The 22,098-nt window shown below is 36.9% G+C and overlaps 1 protein-coding gene across 1 annotated transcript in view; it reads right to left on the bottom strand.

Annotated features, from left to right (window-relative positions):
- The window catches only part of ZC3H12C (zinc finger CCCH-type containing 12C), a 49,713-nt gene that overhangs the window by 4,541 nt on the left and 23,074 nt on the right, over nucleotides 1-22,098 (bottom strand). The window contains exons 2-5 of the mRNA XM_083362253.1: nucleotides 20,043-20,792; nucleotides 5,340-5,479; nucleotides 2,798-3,032; nucleotides 78-184 (exon numbers count right to left, since the gene is read on the bottom strand). Coding sequence (XP_083218379.1) covers nucleotides 78-184; nucleotides 2,798-3,032; nucleotides 5,340-5,479; nucleotides 20,043-20,728 — 1,168 coding nt within the window. The 5' untranslated portion in view covers nucleotides 20,729-20,792. The remainder of the gene's footprint in view (nucleotides 1-77; nucleotides 185-2,797; nucleotides 3,033-5,339; nucleotides 5,480-20,042; nucleotides 20,793-22,098) is intronic.

The raw sequence follows: 22,098 nt of genomic DNA, 5'->3' as shown, positions 1-22,098 counted from the left end.
TTCACTTCATTTATGAAGAGACAAACAATCAAGCTTCATTTAAAAAACACATTTAATGTTTAATTGAATAATATTACCATATGGACAGGGTTGCTTCTTATGTTCTGGTACAACAGGTTTCTTCCTCAAAAAATTCTCCAGACTTGGGCCATGACGGCCAAGAGGATCGTCTGGAGGCATGAATCTAAATAATAAAACAATGAAAGGAACAATGTATTTGCTGTGCCATATTTCAGATCTATTCTAAACCTGCTCCTAAAAAATACTAGTAAATCAAAGTTATAGCTACTGCCTATTAGTTTAAATGCAGCTGCCTGTGAGAAGCTAAGAAAGTAAATAATGAAAATAATGTATTTGCCTGTAGTGCAGATAGCTGCCTGGTTCATGTACCAATCTATTCAATTTGCATAGCAGATAAATGGGTGTCCTTATTTCCATTCATTTAAGATAATGTCTAGAGCAGCTGTTCTATGAGGAGGTCTTTGCATATAAGTAGTCCTTGCCTTATGACCATTCATTTAACAACCAAAGTTAGAATGGTGCTGAATAAAGTGATTTTTGACCAGTCTTTGCACATATAATCCTCACAATGTCCTTGTCATGGTTCTGACAAATGCGGTACTTCAAAGAACTTCAAGGCATTGTTTACCTTAAAGAATCTTTTATTATACTCGCATAGCTTTGGCATGTACCTATTAGAAGCCAAGATCTGAATTCTCCTCCCCTGAACACATCTTATCAAACACAATTCCCACCCTTAATTTAACATCATAAATCACTTTCTCCAATTAGTTTAAAATACAAATTTTCCCTCCTGTTTAACAACCCGCCAAATTCTTCTCTTCTCTTATTGCAAACAGTCTTGAGATACATTCTCCCTATGCTGTCAAGCAAGAACATCCGATGTTTTAGGGCACTTGTCAACCAGCATGTATTTATGATGGCTGCAGCATCGTGGGATCACATGCTCAACATTTGCAACCCTCCTAGAGGGCAATCTCAACAAGCGAAGTCAGTGGGAGGGAAGCTGGATTCACTTAACAACTATGTGATTCACAGGTAATCACTTTGGCAACAAAGGTTGGGCATGACTCACTCAATGATGGCATTGTTTAGCAATGGAAGTTTCAGTCCCAATTGTGATCATAAGTAGAGGACTACTGTAAGGAAACACAATTTATAGATTTTCCTGCATGCTTGTACATACACAAACTTACATAAATAGTTATGTGTATAGTAGGTAGTATACAATCTATCTTTCCAAAAACAAAACATTTTGGAGAACTCTGGAATCTTCTGTTTCTCCTCACAGTCTATAAACAATGACTGGTTTAAACAAAATCAAAACAATGATTGGTTTAAATAAAATCAAAACAAAACATTAAAACATAATATATACGTTGTGAGAGAAAGGAAAGATGGTAAGGGTTGGAAAAAGAAAATAAAACAAAAACAAAAAAGGCAGATGAGGTAAGAATGGGAGTTAGCATAATGAGAATAAGTCAACTGGTCACAATGAATTCAATATCATTACTACTCAACAACAGAGACTGGGGTAATGAATGTCAACGTGAAAGGAAGCTCTTAAGTCATCTTTCTATATACACCAAAAATGCAGAGATAACTTTAAGAATTATCTTAAATAGATTATCACTGATTGGGGAATATTCCTAATTCCTCCCTTATCATATGACCAAGATGTTTATGTGAGTATGAATAGTTACTTTCAGTGGTAGTTGTGCAAGGCTCTGTCCTTTCTAATGCTATGGAGCTAATGAGCTAAATATCAAAGGGAGGACTTCACAAAAGATTTTGAATCAGAAACACAGCAATTCAGAGACACTTGTCTTAAGTGAGTTTAAAACCTGAAAAATCTTTAATTGTGTTTGGGCTTTTCCCCAAGCTGAACCACACTCCTGTTCCAATGATACATATTTAATCCTCAAATCCAGCTTTCTGACTTATAGGAATCTAGACCCAATGTGCCCTCAGGAATAAATATTAGAAATGTATAATCTATTGAACAACTACATAGTTAGCAGTTTAAAAATATCTATCCAGTTTTACAACAGAACAGAAATTGCAAAATTTGTAGACTGGAATATTTATCCATAAGACACTGACCTTATGCCTGATTTTAGTCACTTCTGGAGATTTGGGAGGAAGTTATTTCAATAACAATAACAACGAGTTGAACGGGACCTTTGAGGTCTTCTGGTCCAACCCCCTGCTGAGGCAGGAAACCCTATACCACTTCAGACAAATGGCTGTCCACTCTCTTCTTAAAAATTTCCAGCGTTGGAGCATTCACAACTTCTGGAGGCAGGTTGTTCCACTGATTAATTGTTCTGTCATGAAATTTCTCCTTAGTTCTAGGTTGCTTCTCTCCTTGACTAGTTTCCATCCGTTGCTTCTTGTCCTGCCTTCAGGTGGCTTGGAGAATAGCTTGACACCCTCTTCTTTGTGGCAACCCCTGAGATATTGGAACACTGCTATCATGTCACCCCTAGTTCTTCTCTTCAATAAACTAGACATACTCAATTTCAGCAACTGATACTAGTCTTTATATGTTTTACCAGATACTGGTTTGCATTTAATAGTATAGAATCAAACTTCAGAACAGGAAACAGAAAAAGAAAAATTATAAGAAGTACTATATGGCTTTCCTAGGACATGAACTTCATTTCAAAATTACTCTGTCCAGAGATAGTAAAGCTCTGGCCATCAGAGGAGTACATGTCCCAAATCTTGTTGACAGTCATTTTTAAGTCATAGACAATTAAAAATTATAACTTACTTGTCATTGACAAATGAATACATCAGGAGTCGCTCATCAATAAATTTCTTCCATTCTGTCTTTTCATTAGCTAGATCTCTGTAGTTATCATTAGATACAATTATACCATCTGACTCAAAAGCCAACTTCACTATGAATCTGTCGTCATAGCATACCACCCTTCTCCCTTGAACGCGACGTGATGGGGTAAACACCAAAATTTTCTCTTTTTCTAATTTACGCAAGATTTCTTGATCTAGAATATTGAAATTGAAAAGGGAAACACAAAATAGAACACTGAAATTCACTTAATTCACCCTATTATCTACACACACACACACACACACACACACACACACATTCAGAAGACTTGGCTTAATAAAAGCAAATATTATTCTAATGGAAGCAGATAGTTACAATTCAGCAACACATAAAAATATAAGCTGCCTTTACTCATAACCTCAACAACTATGCTTAGGACCAGATGTTTCTACATTTAATTCCAATAATCTGCAGTAAGACCTGTACTAAATTAAAAGACTGGAATGCTATGTTTTCTATACATTAAGAGTATGTTTGGTTATTAAACACAGTTATAATGCTATATTATATTTCAAATATCTGTAAACATAATTTGAGCAGTTTCTCCTAAAGATATATTCAACTGAGGCCATAGTAAAAGGCAAATTCAAGGTTGACTCAGCCTTCCATCCTTCCGAGGTAGGTAAAATGAGGACCCAGATTGTTGGGGGCAATTAAGCTGACTTTGTAATAATGGCGCTTGGGGGTTGTGTGAAAGCCCTAATAAGCAGGCATATACATAGAATGAAGGCTACTGCTAAGTTTGTAAGCCGCCCTGAGTCTTCGGAGAAGGGCGGGATATAAATGGAATAAAAATAAAAAATAAAATAAAATAAATTCTTGATCAGCCCTTAGATACCAAGACTGAAAAAGAAAAGTTTCCAATAACTTTTGAACTATTTGAATATCAACTTATATTACAGACATAGCCTTTCCCAAGCATTTGAGGCAATTCGAGATGATGCAAGCTGAAATAAATTCAGTTACTAATTCAGGATTTAGGAAAAGGGCCTTGCTTAATAATGAAGTAGTTGCTGATAGGTTTGGAAATCTGCAGAAACATATTTGAATATTTATTTTTGTCCAAAATGGTAACAGCTTTTATAATATTTAATTATATTTCACGTTTTATTTGAAGATACAAATCTTTTCCAAGGAGGTTACAAGCAACATCTGACATAACTGCAAATTAAGTCATCAAGCCACATTCTTTAATCAAATATTGTCTAGCTAAACATTTTTCCTGCTTAGAATATTAATAGATAGGTGACAAGATACAGAGTCAGCATCAGCTCTGGATCTAATTTTTATTGTTTAATACAAGATTAACCTTTAAGAGTCCCTTTCATTTGTAAACCTCCAATTAAAGGTTAGGGCAATAGATTTGATTTATAGTAACAAATCTTAAGATTGTGACTCTAAGATATAGGTGTTATTAATATACGAACAGAAGGTGACAAGCATTAAAACATACTGAATGCAAATATTCATAATAATATTATCAACTGAAAAACAGATATCCTATGGCAAATGATGAAATATTTCATACAGGTAACCCTCGCTTAAAGACTGCCTTATTTAGCGACCATTTGTCATAGATTCAACCTTATGGCTAAACCACTTTTCTATGTCACTCACTTTTGTATTCACATTCAACATCCATTTAAGCTTGATTTTACTATATTTTCTTGTTTTATTATACATAATTAAGTGCACTAGTCACATTGCACTCAATTTATTTCTATGTCTCTCCTGACATACCCAATCCTCACTTCTATATCAAACTAACAGTACTAGGTTCTTATACATAATTTCTTTTAAAAAAAACATTCCTCCCTCACAACAGAATATGTACTATCCGCTATATATTATTTAGAGAGACATCAGGAATTTGCAAATTCTGGTTTAAAATGATCTAAAAACATCAATTCAGAGTATAAATTGTAATATAAGCACCTGTCGGGTTTCCATTTTTCATATATTGAAATGCAATTCTACATCAACATGTATGCTTTTTGAGAACAAATAGTATACTAAATATCTATTTTAGGTGCAACGTGCTTAGACTTATGCATGAAAATGAAATAGTACTGAAGTGGGCACCAAAGCACCTGAAGGCAGGACAAGAAATAACAAGTAGAATATCATCAAACAGTGATCCAACCTAGAACTGAGGAGAAATTTCCTGACAGTGAGAACAATTAATCAATGGAACGACTTGCCTTCAGAAGTTGTGGGTGCTCAGTCAATGGAGGTTTTCAAGAAGAGATTGGACAATCATTTGTCTAGAAGGATACAGGTCTCCTGCTTGAGCAAGTGGTTGGATTAGAAGATCTCCAAGGCCCTATACAACCCTGTTATTCTATGTTCTAAAATATTTTGATTAAAGCAGTCCTTAAAATATTTACTCACATAGAATAAGCAAGATCAAAATTGTCATAGATTTTACAAATGAAACTGCTGAAAGCTGATCAAAATATACCTGTAATGAGTGCATCTGGTCGTGACTGTTCTTTTCTCCACGCTGGAACAAACACTGTGACATCTTTGTGTCCTCTTTCCAAAAACCAATCCACGGCCAGTTTTATCCCACGACAAGAGAATACTTCTTTGTTTCCATGGCTGAAACAGATGTCCTAAATTTACTAATCTACATTATTGTAACTACCACTGTTTCATATATGTATGAATGGAATCTACTTGCAGTCTGCCCTCATAAGCACAAAGCACTCCAAAGTAATTAACAAAAGCTAAGTGTGGCATTTAAACACACTCATAAAATAATCAATTGCCTGTAAATTTGTGTATGGCATTACTTTGACAAATGTTACTCCAAATCCGTTATATTTAAGTATTATGAATAAGTTTTACATATTTTCAGAACTACATGATTAAGTATTTAATTTCAGTTTAATCTATATACAATTGATGCAACACATGTCCTGATAACTAGACCAAAATAACCTACTTAGTAAAGAGTAATAGTAAAAATGGTGGCCAAATAAACCAAGACATGACTTTGATGTTTGAAAACAAAATGCAGTTATCTCTCTCATATACAAACTGGAATATAATTGTTTCATTAACAGTTAATAGCATTTCAAACAAGAACTTTGAAATGCAAAGTATAGTTATGACTATAACTGTTGCATAAAAGACAGAAGTACAAGGATTTCAGTTTATCATCATGTCTGAGATATACCTCAAGAAAAGAGAGAAAGTAACATGGTGTTGAGGAAGCACATATAATTGCTCCTTGGACTATTTTCTAAATAGCCAGCTCTTTTTAATCTGTAATTTTCTCACCCTTAGTTGCATAAGATCGTTCTTAACTTTATAATTGGGTATTTTTTTATCAATACTCTCATATTGCAGTAAATGAAAAAAGAAAGAAGACAGAGAGTAGCTCCAAGTACATTATTTCTTCCATTCACCATAAGAATCAGACTTTCAGGGTCCTTTACTTCATCTGCTGCCATTAATCAGCAACTGCATTGCTGAGAGAAGAGGGTCAGAAGGGGAATTTCAACACAACTGAAACCAAAGACTTTTTTTTTGAGACTGATAAGCAACTAGAAAAAAACTTTGCTTTTATTAATGACAACTCCAGCAAGGCTATTACATGTTCAAAACTGGGAGGGATTGACACTACTTAGAACAGAGGAATCTTTCCAAAACAGGTACTTCATGAAGAGAAAAATATTTCAGTTCTGGTTACACCATACCACCAAATTGTCACCACTGTAAATTCAAAAAGGAAAACTGCAAAATATCCTGGGGACAATGCCCCAATGTGTGATGTCTCCCTTGGACGATTCCCCAGATACCTCCTTAGATGTCAGCTCAGGGGAAGATGAGCTAATTCCTGGGTCAGGAATTGATTTGATTGATGACTCTGAATGGCCATCCAGAAGGGACTTAGCTGAGGCTCCAGCTGGGGAAAGCTTGCAGTGGTTGATGGCCAGCAAAGAAGAGGAGGAACTGCCTTCTGCGCCTGATCCAAGAACACAAAGGGGAGAGAAAAGGCAGCAGCAGAGGAGGTCAGCCAGATTACTCAAGAGGAGAAAGCCTCATCTCTCTTGATGGGCTGCACTGGAAGCTGGCTATTTATCACAGCAGACAGATGGAGGTGTTGCTGGGAACAACATGTTTGTTTTCTAGCTGTGTATTTGGTCACTGCGATTCCTGCTTCACTCTGGATTGACACCATGTTCGGAACTGAATTGTGTCTTGGAAACTCTGAAATTTGCTTGCCTGGTGAGCTGTCTTGTGTGTGGATTTAAGTTTTACCTGGTGGATTTAAGTTTGTCTGGTGGAATTATTTTGCCCACTTCTACAACTGGATGCAAACACTGTGGTAGATCAGGCTTTTGGTTTTATGCAGTTAGTGAAACAGCTGAGGGATTGCGGGGCTCCATGCTCTACGACTGATTTCTCTCTGTTTGGAGACCCTAAATGGGCCCAAAGCCACCCCATAGAGGTGGCAAGGAAGGAGGGAAGCTCCGACGATCATGGGAGACGGCGGCTGATCCAGACGTCTAGGAGAAGCCCTCCAGAAACCAACAGAAGAAAGGCTAGTATCATTTGTGAGTCTAGCCCAAGCTACATGCAGCTGAAGACAAAAAGCACTAAATTAAGCATGATCATAAACAGCGTGATTGAACTGGGTAAGAATATTGATTCTCTCTCTTCTACCTGACTGATTTCCTGGAAAAAAAGAAAAAACAAACCCAAAGTAAAAAATTCTTAGAATGTGAGGAGGGTGGTTTGCTCCACCCCTCTCTAAACGGAAGCAGAGAATTAAATTTATGGGGAATAAAGATACAGAAATAAAATTAATATAAGATTTAAACCTGGAAAATGTGAAATTGATGGAATTTATTAAGTGTTTCCTGGCAAAGGATTATTGACGGAAATAAAAGGCTTATTTGTTTTGAAAATTGAAAGATGGACTGGTGCTGACATCTAGTAGTGGGTGAAATTGACCTTCCTGGACTATAAATATTTTTTAAACTGTGACTTTAAAGAGATTGGCAGAGAAAGGATTTTTGGTCATTATGGAGCATCAGAGGTCTGCAGAAAGAATGTACCAAGAAAAAATAAATACTTCCCAGGAGGCAATGTATGTTATGTTACAACAATTACAAATGACACTAATTTCAAACCATGGGGAAATTAAAAATGAATTTGAAAACTTAAATTAATGGATCTTTAATTTAACATCACAACAAATAAATGATCAGAAAACAAAAAGAGAGAGAGTTTATGTAAAGCAGGCAACTGAATATAAACTAGTGGAAAGAAATTTAGAGAAACACTGGACATGGAAAAGAAAATTCTAAGACCACAAAATAAATCTGAGGACAAAAAAAAAGATTTGACAAGATGGATTGCAGAGCTGTTGGGGCTACTACAAGAAATGGGGAGACAAGAGATGATGAGAGAAATCTTCCATGAATATGAAGGGGCAAAATCTCTATGCAAAAACATGATGTTTGATTTGCCTCTTATATTTACAATAACACCTACAAGATTATGAAAAGACTCTTTGATTCAACAGAATAATTGATTGGGAAAGATGTTTGGGAAAAGGAGAGGGCTAAAGTGAGAATTGAGGAATTAGATGACAGGGCATATCAGAGGGAATACTTAAAAATTAAACACTTATTTGAATATGGTTGAAGAAATAGAAAGATTTTAGTTTAAGAGGGATGAATATCCCAAGTAAAGTAAGGTAGTTTTTTTTTTCTTTTTCTCTCTTTTTTAGTTTGTTCTCTGATATGGGGAAATATAAAAATGTTTGGGATGGTTAACATAAAGGAAATGTTTTAGATATTTAAATGTAATTGATTTTAAGAAACTTTTAATAGATAACTAAAAAATGTTTTGAATAGTTAAAAGATTAGATGATTGGATTTATTAAATGGAACATCTAAATTTGTTTAATTATGGTAAAAAGAACAGAAAAAATAATTGTATGCTAAGAGAGATATTATTTTAAATAGTATATTATTTTCTTATTCTTTTTTTCCTTTTTTCTTCTCTCTTCTTTCTATTTTTCTTTGATGACTTTTTTCATTTACTTTTTAAGATATAAAAATAGACTTAAATACTTAAATGTAACCTTGAGAAATTTTTAGCCAGTAAGAATGTTTTAAACATTGTAGGGCAAGGGTGTCAAACTGCCGGCCCATGGGCCGGACGCATCACAACAAAACCGCGCCCACCCTGTTGCCGGCAATGGAAAAAAGCTCCGATACGTCGTGCGATGACACATGATGTCGCGAGTTTGACATGTCTGTTGTAGGGAAAACAAATTTAAATAAGAATTGTAAACAAGATTCATGACGAGGCAACCAAGATGACTAGACAGAAAAGAAGCATGATCTTGATGTGATTATTGGTAGTAAATTAAATAATATATATATTTGAATTGTTACCTATTGAATTAATAAGAATTGTATTAATTCAAGGTTGGCAAAGAGAATATTATTGGAAGAAGAAGAAATCAAGCAAAGCTATTATGTGGACTTTGGAATATAAAAACTGATTGTTAGTGATTACTTTGTAAATATAAGCCCTGACAACACACTGTTTACCAAATATTAAGGTGTTTATGTTAAAAAATCAATAAAATATGTTTAAACTAACACTGTGGTAGTTCAAGCCTTCTTCTTATATATTTGAACTCAATAGGGATCATACAACAAAATGGGAAAGAAAAAGGAATAGTTCACAGCTTTGTTACTAGTTTTATTAACATTTTTCTGACTCAGTATATCTCAGTTACAGATATAGATAATTCCTTAATTTAGGAATTAATGAAGGAACTCAGAAAGAGTGTAAAATAATGAATCCCCTCCCCTTACATCTGATTAATTTTTGGAACTAATCTCTCTCAAATTATATCATGGAATGTTAGTACTTGAACTGCCAAGTTAAATGATTCTGCCTTTCCAAATTAATGGATATATTATTCTTTTACAGGAGAAATGGAATGTGAATACAAATCATTGCCTCTCCCAGGAAATGGAGAAAGATTGTATATGTGTTTGTTTCTTTAGCATTAATATTAGAACTACCCCCTTTGGAAATATGCAATGTCAGTATTATCTTTTAATAGCTTTGTTATTAATTCATGTATATACAGTATATTCCCTTACGCACTCATTCGTTGATTAATGAAGCAGGGTATAGTTAAAAAATCCCATTCCTATCATTTACATGGTCTGTAGCCAATTTCTCATATGATAGTGGCAAGGGACTGTAATGCAAAAATTATATTTAATAAGCTTTATGTGAAATTTCATAGCTTCCCCCCACCCCGATTTTATAACTGCATCTCCTACCATTGCATCAATTGAAAGATCATATTGTGAACCTACAAAGACTGTGTACGATGCAATCTTTGAACAGTTTAGATTGAGCAATGCATTGGATACAGGCTAGCCAGCAGCATATAAACATTTGGCTGATACATAGCCCTCCTTGAAATAATATATTGCATTATCAAGGATCGTCATCTCACATCTGCTAAAACATACAATTGTAATGTATCCTGGTAATGATAACTTTCCAGTTGTTCTCCATTTAAGAATATCAGGAAATATAACATACTTGGGCATTAGTGCTGCTCATAAAATGGATTCTGAAATTGGTCCAATTTGGATTAAATGGCCATTTGACAGTAGAACCGTTTGATGAAAGGCCTATTGAGTTCTAAAGAAGCTGCACAGGTCCATTCTACTGTTATGAAGAAGATGTAGATGAATCTCTTCTAGCAAATTAAACTAGATTACTCCTACTGGTAATTGATAAAAAACCAGAGTTTTACCTTAGTGGCTTGGCTCCTCCTTATTTCTTCTGAGAAATTTGATGTTTTGCCTAGAAACATCAACAACCTAAGATATGCAGATGATACCACTCTAATGGCAGAAAGTGAAGAGGAACTAAAGAGCCTCTTGTTGCGGGTGAAGAAGGAGAGTGCAAAACTTGGGTTGAAACTAAACATTAAGAAAACCAAGATCATGGCATCTGGCCCTCTCAATTCCTGGCAAATAGATGGGGAAGAAATGGAGGTAGTGACAGATTTTATTTTCCTGGGCCCCAAGATCATCGCAGATGGGGACTGTAGCCAAGAAATTAAAAGACGCTTGCTCCTTGGGAGGAAAGCCATGGCAAATCTAGACAGCACACTAAAAAGCAGAGACATCACCCTGTCAACAAAAGTGCGTATAGTCAAGGCTATGGTCTTCCCAGTTGCAATGTATGGCAGTGAAAGCTGGACCATAAGAAAGGCTGAGCGCCAAAGAATTGAAGCCTTTGAACTATGGTGCTGGAGAAGACTCCTGCAAGTCCCTTGGACTGCAAGGCGATCAAACCGGTCAGTTCTAGAGGAGATCAACCCTGACTGCTCTTTAGAAGGCCAGATCCTGAAGCTGAAACTCAAATACTTTGGCCACCTAATGAGAAGGAAGGACTCACTGGAGAAGAGCCTAATGCTGGGAAAGATTGAGGGCAATAGAAGAAGGGGACGACAGAGAATGAGGTGGCTGGATGGAGTCACTGAAGCAATAGGCGTGAGCTTAAATGGACTCCAGAAGATGGTAGAGGACAGGAAGGCCTGGAGGAACATTGTCCATAGGGTCGCGTTGGGTCAGACACGACTTCGCAACTAACAACAAAAAATGTTTTGCCTACCCAGTTGTCTTGGTAGGTAGTTAAAAAGAAAATTCTGTAATGAACAGCTTTCTCCATGTGGAAGTGGTCACATTGAAAACCCTGCTCATTTTCTTCTATACCAGTGTTTCTTCAACTTTTTTCTCTCAGGATTCCTTTCCACTTTGAAAAATTATGGAGGACCCCCCCAAAACTTTTGTTTGTATACAGATAGTCCTTGACTTTTAATCATTCATTTAGCAATCATTCAAAGTTACAATGGCACTGAAAAAAGTGACTTATAACCAATCTTCACATCACCATCACAGCATCCACAGTCACATGATCAAAATGTGGGTGCTTGGCAACCAACATCTATTTATGATGGTTGCAGCATCCTAGGGGTCATGTGATCACCATTTGTATCCTTCTCAGCCAGCTACCAACAAGCAAAGTCAACAGGGAAAACTAAATTCACTTAAGAACTGTATGCTTAACAACCATGGTGAAAAAGGTCATAAAATCAGGTGCAATTCACTTAACCACCTTCCTTAGCAATGGAAATTCTGCCCCCAATTGTGGTCATACGTCAAGGACTACCTGTTGACCATATTTATTGATATTTACTAAATTAAAAATTAAAGTCGATGCATTTGATATGAGTTCATGTTTGATGGGATTTGTATATTTTATTACATTTCAAAACAGGCTTCCAAATAGTTTTGATTTTGAAAACTCCTGAGAAAACCTTGGGGGAGCACCAGGAATCCAAGGACCACGCAAGTCTGTTCTATGCTACCTTTTTATCAGGATATTCAGCCATAATTCTTAATTTAATACCCATAACCGCAAATTATCCGTGTGACCCAGATTTATTTTATCTCCATCGTCTGACAGAATTGATACAATCTCTCTGAATGCTGCTAAATATTATATTTTATTTTAAATGGAATTAAAATAAAAAAATAAAAATAAATATTATATTTGCAAGGGTATACAACTATAGCATTTTATGTCTATCAATTATATTATTCTGAATTTTAATTTATTAGTTGGTTAAAATTATTACAAAGTCTATTGTTAGTATTTTTTATATAAATGTGTCTGTACATCTTTGAGTCAGTCTTCACTCCTGGCAACTGCCTGGACAATTCTCTGCACTTTTCTTGGCAACATATGCAGAAATGATTTGCATTTGTCTTCTTCCTGGAGCTGACACAATGTGACTGGTTCAAAGCCATCCAGTTGGCTTCATGCCTAAGCAGAATTAGAAGTCAAATCTCCTGGCTTCTAGCCTGGTGCCTTAACTGTACCAAAAAAAATTTCTTTATTTTCACAGGCAAGGAAGATCCCTTATTTAATCTCTCCACGGCATCACATAGAAGCAATAGAGAATTACTATATTTCTGATTTATATAAAACCATATAGGTTTGTCAGTCTAACAGAATTAATTCAAATACAATCTTGATGTCTAGGTTAAACAGAAGCAAAGTTATATTTCTCAGTTACAGAATATCTAGTCTACATGTCTTTTTCAGGGACCTTTTATACCACTATCTGAAAGCAGTCTTTCTCTTCAGCAACAGATTTCTACTTATCCAGAGCAGGTGGTGCATCTGCTATAAGAAATTTTCATTATTCTCTGCAAACTAAGTTGATTGGATTCATTTTAATTTGTACTCCACTATTGGACACGTTCCCTCTCTTCCCTGTACACCAAACATAAATGGAGCCAAGTTTCTTTCTAATGGTACCTTCCTTTCCCAAACTTAAATCTTGTGTTGTCAATTGTCACATTATCTTCTCCAAGGTCATCTCTGTGCTTCTCTACAGCAATGCTCCTCTCACCTAATCAGTATCCTGTTAGGCATGTCAGGTCTTTCAACACACAGGGGCTTCACCTTGTTACATATTGACTAAGCATCCACCAATACCAGACTGAGGTTAAGCTAAGCTGTCTAGCTAACTATCATCCTCCTGGTCCCAAGAAAAAGTTATTGGAGGGAGCTTGCACTCCATTTTTCTCCTTTTACAAAGGGAATTAAAATATTGGCAATTTTTTTTTCAATTTCAGTTAATTCTCAATTCAGAAAATGATTCTTTTTAAAGAGTCAGATTTTAAAGAAAAACCAAATGCACAGGCTCCCAGTCCTCTCCTTTTTTAGTCCCTCCCAAGTGGGACTAAAAAAGTTCAACCAATCAATTCAAATATGCAGGGTAGGTGCATATCTTGCCTTGGCTCCACTCTTCAGTCAAACCCTGTTCTGCGCATGTGTGCATGTACGCACATGCGCACACATTTTTTGCGGCTCCCAGTTTTTCCTTTTTTGAGGGAACCGGTTCCGAGTGGCTCTTTCACTGTTTCAGGTTGCTGACCCCTGGTATAGGTGGTACTTGGCTCAATAGTTGTAACTTGGACTCCTAGTGGACAATGACTTAAATATGAGCCAGCAGTGTGCTTGTAGCTGCCAAAAAAGCCAACACAGTTTTCGGCTGCATTAACAGAGGGATAGAAACAAGATCACATGAAGTGTTAATACCACTTTATAATACCTTGGTAAGACCACACTTACATCCAGTTTTGTAAAAAAGACGTTGAGACTCTAGAAAGTCAGGGAAGAGCAACAAAGATGATTAGGGCACTGGAGGCTAAAACATATAAAGAATGGTTGCTGGAATTGGGTATGTCTAGTTTAATGAAAAGAAGGACATGGGGTGACATAATAGCACTATTCCAATATTTCAGGGGTTGCCACAAAGAAGAGGGAGTCAAGCTATTCTCCAAAGCACCTGAAGGCAGGACAAGAAGCAATGGATGGAAACTAATCAAGGAGAGAAGCAAGCTAGAACTAAGGAGGAATTTCCTGACAGAAAAATTAATCAGTGGAACAACCTGCCTCCAGAAACTGTGAATGCTCCAACACTGGAAGTTTTTAAGAAGAGACTGGGCAACCATTTGTCTGAAATGGTATAGTATTTCCTGCCTGAGCAGGGGGTTGGACTAGAAGACCTCCAAGGTCCCTTCCAACTCTGTTATTCTTTAAATTATAGGATGGCATATAAAGATGTTCTAAAACTTGTCACTTGAATGAAAGCATCAGTATTAGTTTTTCCTTGAAAAACTATATAGAAACATAGCGTATGAAGTTGTGAACATTAGATTCTTGCAATAAGAACTTACCACTTTATCAAATTGAACCAAAACAAGTCTAGAATGGTTTGGTACAGAGAAGTGAGCTAGAAAACCAGTGAGAAGCAAGCTTTGTTCCATTAAAGTACAAGATATGGTGTACATCAAATTATCTGCAAAAGGATTTCAAGCTAAACTTTTTTCCTAGGGTTTATTAACAAAGGTTTGCTGTTCCCAGAAAATGAGATACAAGATAATTTTTAAAAAATTCCTCCTACATAACATTATTAAAAATCATAAGCTTAATGCTATGCTTTAGACAGAATGTCCTTATTGTGTACTCCACGTTCCCAGATCCTAAAGTTTCTGAAAATATATATATATATATATATGCAGATACAAAACTTAAGATTTCCTGAGCTAATTCAATGTTGTAATAGTGATATTCAGATAGTTTTACAATATTACTATCCTGGCAATTCCTGGTTTGGGGCTAGGAAGGATACAGAGAGTTCTTACTTTAAAGCACTGCATTTTGAGTTTGCTCAGACTGAGCTGCTAGGACTCTGTTTGAGATTATCTCAAGGTTGCATTATTGTTTTCTTGCCAGATGCATGAGAAATATAATGAAAGTAATTTAAAAGGTTTTGTTTTTAATTAAGATACCTATGGATAGGCACATCTGCCTCCTAGAGCAAGATTTGTAAGTAGCAAATTTATAAGAACTGAATGTTGTGCTTTGAGTTACTGTGTGGAACAGAGTATTACCTATCAAAATGATTTCAGCCATTGGAAGAAAGAAGAGATTATTAGAAAAAGAAGGAACGTGCAACTGATGCTCCAGCAGAACAGGGAGAACTGGGAATACAGATCAGTAAGTAGAGTAGTTGCTAAAACGATTGGAGAATGGAAAAAAGGAGTGACATTGGATGTCTAGAACAGTGGTGGCGAACCTATGGCACGCATGCCAGAGGCGGCACTCAGAGCCCTCTCTGTTGGCACGCGCACCACCGTCGCCAGGAGCAGGTCCATCAGGCCACCACCCCACCTGGAGCAGGAGCCCTGCCCAGCACAAGGGAGGCGAAGCGGCTGACTAGCAAGCTCAAGTAGAGGTGGTAGAGCAGAGGTCACCAACCATTGTTGATTGGTGGACTGGAAGAAAAGGGAGGGGGAAGCATTTTACATGCGTGCATGCACGCACAGGGCTGTGAGCACGCACATGCTGCAAATGGGGTGGGGCAAGGGCCTGCATGCTATTAGCCCTGTCCTGTTCTTGCATGATGCAGCGCCTTGTATCTTTCCCCTGCGGCGCTGCGGTAGCCATTTTTGCACCCCGGTTTTTGCGTGCCAGAGGCGGCACTCAGAGGCACCTCCCTGCCCCTCCCCGAGGGCACCACAATGCTGATGCGGCCCTGGCACTTTGTGATAAATAAGTGGGGTTTGGGTTGCGGTTTGGGCACTCGGTCTCTAAAAGGTTCGCCATCACTGGTCTAGAAGATGTCTGGAAAAGGGGATTTTGCCTTTTCTTCTCTTCCTCAATACCTTGTAAAAAAGGCTTGGCTTAGAAAATGAAGTAAAGTGAAGTTGTCTAAAGAAGGCATTAACAAATATCAGTGCTTAATTAAGCAACTGTATGACTAAAGGAGGAGTCAAGGAACTTCAAAGCAGCTCTGTAAATAAATGTATGTTAGATCGTTAAGCTAGACATGTAATTAGGCATGCACAAACACAATAGAGATAATTATATATTACAAATACAAATTATTTATTTTGTTTGCAATACAGCAATAAACATTACTTTAGTTGGAAGAACATTCCGTTTGAATTAGTTTCTCTTCCTTTTCTACTTCCAAGAGTTTGTAATAGTTGCTTTGCATATAGTTTCTTTGCACATTGGTTTGTGCTTAAATTGTAAGCCGCCCTGAGTCTTCGGAGAAGGGCGGGATATAAATGGGATTAAAATAAAAAAAACTGTTTGGGAAATGTTTCAAGTTTGGAATCAAGTGTTTTGAACTGGAGGGAGAGATATTTTCAAGCTCAAAATGCTCCCAGAATGACTGACACAGCCCATTTCAAAGTTGAAAGTGTTTTAAATTTAAAAAGTTTGCAGTCCACTATTGGCATTATATTAGTTGTATGTTCCATTTGAGGACAAGGGTTGCTTTATTTCATTATTTATTTGAAATTTCAGTTATATTTACTGCCTATTGTCGGCTGATAGATTTAACTAGATAATACATTATCATGCATATTTGCTGAATGATCCCACCTAAAAGAATGTAACATTTAAAACAGCATTACGGGAATGAGGAAATTAGATGACAACAATTTTGGTATAGGAAGTCCATTCAACATTTTGATCCTATCATGGAGGTTTCCTATCATATTTGGAAGAATTCCAAATTGACAAACTGTAGATAAAGTCTACTCGTCTGGGGTCAGCTGTCCCATCAAAACCAAAATGTCATATAAACAAGCAATTATGGTTTAAGGTGCTGGGCCAGAAACCGATACTGTGAATTCTAGTCCCAATTTAGGCATGAAAAACCAGCAGGGTGACTTTGAGCAGTCACATTCTTTCAACCTAACTCACTTCACAGGGGTGTTGTTGTACAGAAAATAGGAGGAAGACTGAGATGTTTGACACTTTGAGTTGTATATGAAAAAAATTGTGGGTTAAAAAAAACAACCCTCAAGAGTTGGTTTTAAATAATAATTTAGATTTTGTATAATGTCTGAAATGGACCAATGGACTAGGTCAGGGGTAGGCAACCTCGGCTCTTTTATGACTCATGGACTTCAACTCCCAGAATTCCTGAGTCAGCTGACTCAGGAATTCTGGAAGTTGAAGTCCATGAGTCATAAAAGAGCCGAGGTTGCCTACCCCTGGACTAGGTAGTCCTCGGCTTATGACCACAACTGAGCCCAGAATTTCTGTTGCTAAATGAGAAATTTGTTAAGTGAGTTTGGACTCATTTTTCTTGCCACACTTGTTAGGTGAATTGCAGTTGTTAAATTAGTAACACGAATCTGGCTTCCCCGTTGACTTTGCTTGTCAGAGAATTGCAAAAGATGATCGCATGATCCCGGGACACTGCAACACTCATAAATATGAACCAGTTGTCAAGCATCCAAATGTAAATCACCTGACCATAGGGATGCTGCAACGGTCTTAAGTGTAAAAAATGGTCATAAGTCACTCTTTTCAGTGCCGTTGTAACTCTGAATGGTCACTAAACAAACTGTTGTAAGTGGAGGACTACCTATATAGGTTAAAATGACAATGTTATAAAATATAAATTTGTATTTTCTGCAAGGAATCATTTCCCCCTATATTTTAATTCATTTGCATTTTTCTACATCAGTAAAATACGAGGGCAATTTGGAAATAAACCTCTGTTTGGTTATCAATGACAGACACTCGCAGATACAGAACTTTTATTATACACATTAGAAAAGTACATTACATTACATTACTTTTTGACATAGTCACCATTCAAATTGAAGCATGCGCTCCCACAGGGAGGGCCTCCTCAGGGTGCCGCCAGTCAGGGAGTGCTGGCTGGCGGCCCCCAGGGGGAGAGCGTTCTCGGTGGGCACGTCTGCCCTTTGGAATCAGCTGCCTGTGGAACTCTGGATGGCCCGACCTTCGCTCGTTTCACTAAAAACTTGGCTATTCGAGCTTGCCGGCCTGGACTGAGGGTTTGGGGTTAAGGTTTTAATGTTTAATTATTATTTTGGGGCTATTTAATTTAATTTTATTTCAACCTATTTATTTATTTATTTATTTATTTATTTAGATTTATATACCGCCCTTTCCCGAAGGACTCAGGGCGGTTTACAGGATGTTTAAAAGAAAATCAATACAAAAGTTAAAACAAAAAGATTAAATGAAACCCGGGCAGCTGGTTCCAAAGGGCAGGCGCGCCCACTGAGAAGGCCCTACCCCTGGGTGTTACCCGCCGGCAATCTTTAACCGGCGGCACCCTGAGAAGACCCTCCCTGTGGGAGCGCACTGGACGAAGGGAGCTTGATGCAGGTGTTCCCTCAGATATCCCGGACCCTCGCCATTTAGGGCTTTATAGGTCATCACCAGCACCTTGAATCTCACCCGAAGGGCAACCGGAAGCCAATGCAGCTCGCGGAGTAGAGGTGTTACATAGGAGTATCGGGAGACCCCCATCACGACTCGCGCGGCCGCATTCTGCACCAGCTGAAGCCTCCGGGTGGTCTTCAAGGGCAGCCCCATGTAGAGAGCGTTGCAGTAGTCTATATTGTCTATATTGTACTGTTTTAATTTGCCCTGTAAACCGCCCTGAGTCCCTCGGGAAAAGGGCAGTATATAAATCGAAATAAATAAATAAATAAATAAATAAATAAATAAATAAATAAAAGGGGGGGTGATCAAAAACATCCCAACGGAACTGCTTCAAAGGTTCTTGGGTGCGACTAGCGGTGTGTGGGCATTATCGTGAACCAACCCCACACCGGAAGTCAGCATGCCCCGACTCTCGTTATGGATGGCTCGTCTGAGTTTTCGTAACATTTCACAATAGACTTCTGAATTGATGGTCGAACCACACTCTATGAACTTCAGTAACAGTAGACCTTTGGCATCTTCACATTTGGCAGGATCTTCTATGGCACCATTTTCAGTGTGGTGTTGATTCACAATAATGCTCGCCCACACACCTAGATGCACCCAAGAACTTTTGAAGCAGTTCTGTTGGGATGTTTTTGATCATCCCCCCCCCCCCAAAGCTCAGATTTGGCGCCGAGCAACTACTACTAAGGAATTCCAAAGCTTGTAGGACGTTATGACAAGTGCCTCAATTTGAATGGCGATTATGTCAAAAAGTAATGTAATGTAGTCTTCTAATGTATATAATAAAAGTTCTGTATCTGCAAGTGTTTGTTATTGATAACCAAATGGAGATTTATTTCCGAATTGCCCTCATAAATTTACTTGTTCAGCCAGTATTTTTAATATAGAATACCTGGTTTCAAACAGCACATTGAAACACAATGTAGGTGAAAAAAACAAACTGCAATTTTGGAAACATATGTGGTTGAAGGGTTAAGAATGTTGCATCTCCTCTCCTTTTCACCCAGAATAAAATACCTTTCTAGTGGATGCTTCTGTGGATATTTGTGCATCCTTAACACGCTGTATCAGAGCACTATGTTACTGAAGAATTCACATGTTCCTATAGTATTGCTCTTGGAATGCTGAATTCTCAGAAGAAGTCTTCAAATTGTGATAACTATTACCCAAGCAAATATTGGCTTACTCCATTCAATGGTAGAAATCTATTTCAGTGGAACATAAATACAATTATGTGTGTAAAATAAAGCAGTAATTCAATATATAAAAACAACACTTTACTGCAACATACCTCATTGCCACATTGCTGCCATCAATAACTATTGGCCTCAGGTTGTCACCATCCACAAGCACCTCTTCCTGAAGGGGAGAGTCAGATCTCTGAGAATCAATGGAAGATGCTTCTCGCATTACACTAGTGTTAATAGAACTTACATTCTGATCTGCCTCAGTTTTATTTCCAAGTTTGACAAGTTCCCCCAATATATCATTGATTAAAGCATCAGTACCAAGTTTATTCAGCACAAGTTGAATTTGTTCTTCAGAGTAACCTAACTTAAGTGCAAAGTCAAGTTTGGTTTGATATTCTTTCACCATATCAGGAGGTTTTTTAATTTCTTTAGATCCTATCTGAACTTCCTCCAACTTAATGTCTTGTAAAATTTCATTGCGCTTTAGAATATGTGGTTCTAAACATGAATACGTCTGTCTGTGATCCTTAGATAAGGAGCAGGGTTCTGTTCTAATTTTAGCTGCTTTTCCCAATTCATTATCAGAATTTGTATTTTCCTCAGAATCACAACTGAAGGTTCCAGTTTCTTCAGACAGTTCTTTCTTAGGATCCTCCTTTCTAGAACTAATTTTATCCATAGTTGGTTTTTCTATCATTGACCAAGGTGCAATTGCACGTATTTGAGTCTCTGATGTATCCTCATAGAGGTGCCCGAGGTCATGCTTCAAGTGATCCTTCAAGCCCATGAAGTTGCCGCATGTGATTGACTCCACTTTGTTGGTTTTTCTGTGTACAAAGTATCCTGTAGTCCTAAAAAAAGAAATAATAAAGTTAAAACTAATTTTTGAAATGTACTTTGCAATTTTCATATTTTTTTTAATATTGGATCCAAATTTTCTTTTGGTCACCTCATTATGAAATGCCTCATATGCTCCGCATGCAAATATATGACTTTGAGAAGCTTCTGAAATGAATATGTTCTTAAAGTACAAAGCAATTTATGAGACTGAATGTCTACAAAAGCAGACAGAAAAAAATTAGAAACATTTCCTCTAATCTATAAGTAGCAGCAAGCAAAAAGGAAGCCCTTCCAACACAAATTTTCTAAATTAGTTTCCATATATATATATAAAACAATACTGTGTGTAGGGAAAATGGTTATATATAGCATAAAAGGATGGGGGGAACTGAGAACAATACAGATTACTGGATTGGGAGTGAAAATAGAAAGGCACTCCTTTTCTCCTCAACAAGTATCCATCATTATCACATCTGATGACAACAGCCATCTGTTTGGCACAGGATATCCTCAGAAGCCTAAATCTGTGGATTAGGGCCAATGGACAAAAGAAATGATTTTTGTTCCCTCTTTCAAAAAACATTTAAAAATTAGTGCTAGATTACTTGTAATATCAAACTTTTACATACATGGTTGAAACTTTCCTGAAGCTCCAAGGTAACAGCAAGTGTTTTAATTTTGAAGCTTGAACTGTTCAGTCTGGAAACATTGGTATTTTTAATGGGTAATGTTAGAAATTTAAACTGTCTGAATTGTTCATCATGTAGGGAAACTGATTTTATAATTATCAGTTAAGAGGGTCAAAAAGTTCATAATTTATTCCCACTGATCTATTTTTCTCCAATATTTTTTCCTTTTCTTTTGCCCAGCTGTTAAACATCAATTTCCAATATTATTTGTAATTAGATTTTTTTCCTGATGTATGTTACTATAAAATTTAACTGGATGGAATAGCTCATTTTAGTCTCTTTACAGAAAGTCTGCTTGTTTTCTTTAACTACTTCATTTTATTTCAAGGATGCAGGACTACAATAATATCAGTGTTGACAATGAAGACAGAAAAGGCAAGTTTATTAACATATAACCTTTTGGTTCATTCAAACAATGCTATAGGTCAAATACATGGTTAATTCAGAAAGTAAAACTAAACAACATGATGGTTTTCTAACTGCTGCAATTCCCTCAGTCCATTGCCACTGATAAATTACAACAGTATAAAAGAATATAAAACCAACACTTTGGCGGCCTTCATAAACTACAACCAAAATGTACCCTAGAAAAAGAAAAAGAGATGGAAAACTATGTTGCTTGGCAACT

The sequence above is a fragment of the Vipera ursinii genome, assembly GCF_947247035.1.
Source record: "Vipera ursinii genome assembly, chromosome: 4".
In the NCBI taxonomy this organism is placed as follows: Eukaryota; Metazoa; Chordata; class Lepidosauria; order Squamata; family Viperidae; genus Vipera; species Vipera ursinii.
Note: the sequence above shows the minus strand (reverse complement) of the source record. Positions and strands in the feature narration are given on the sequence as shown.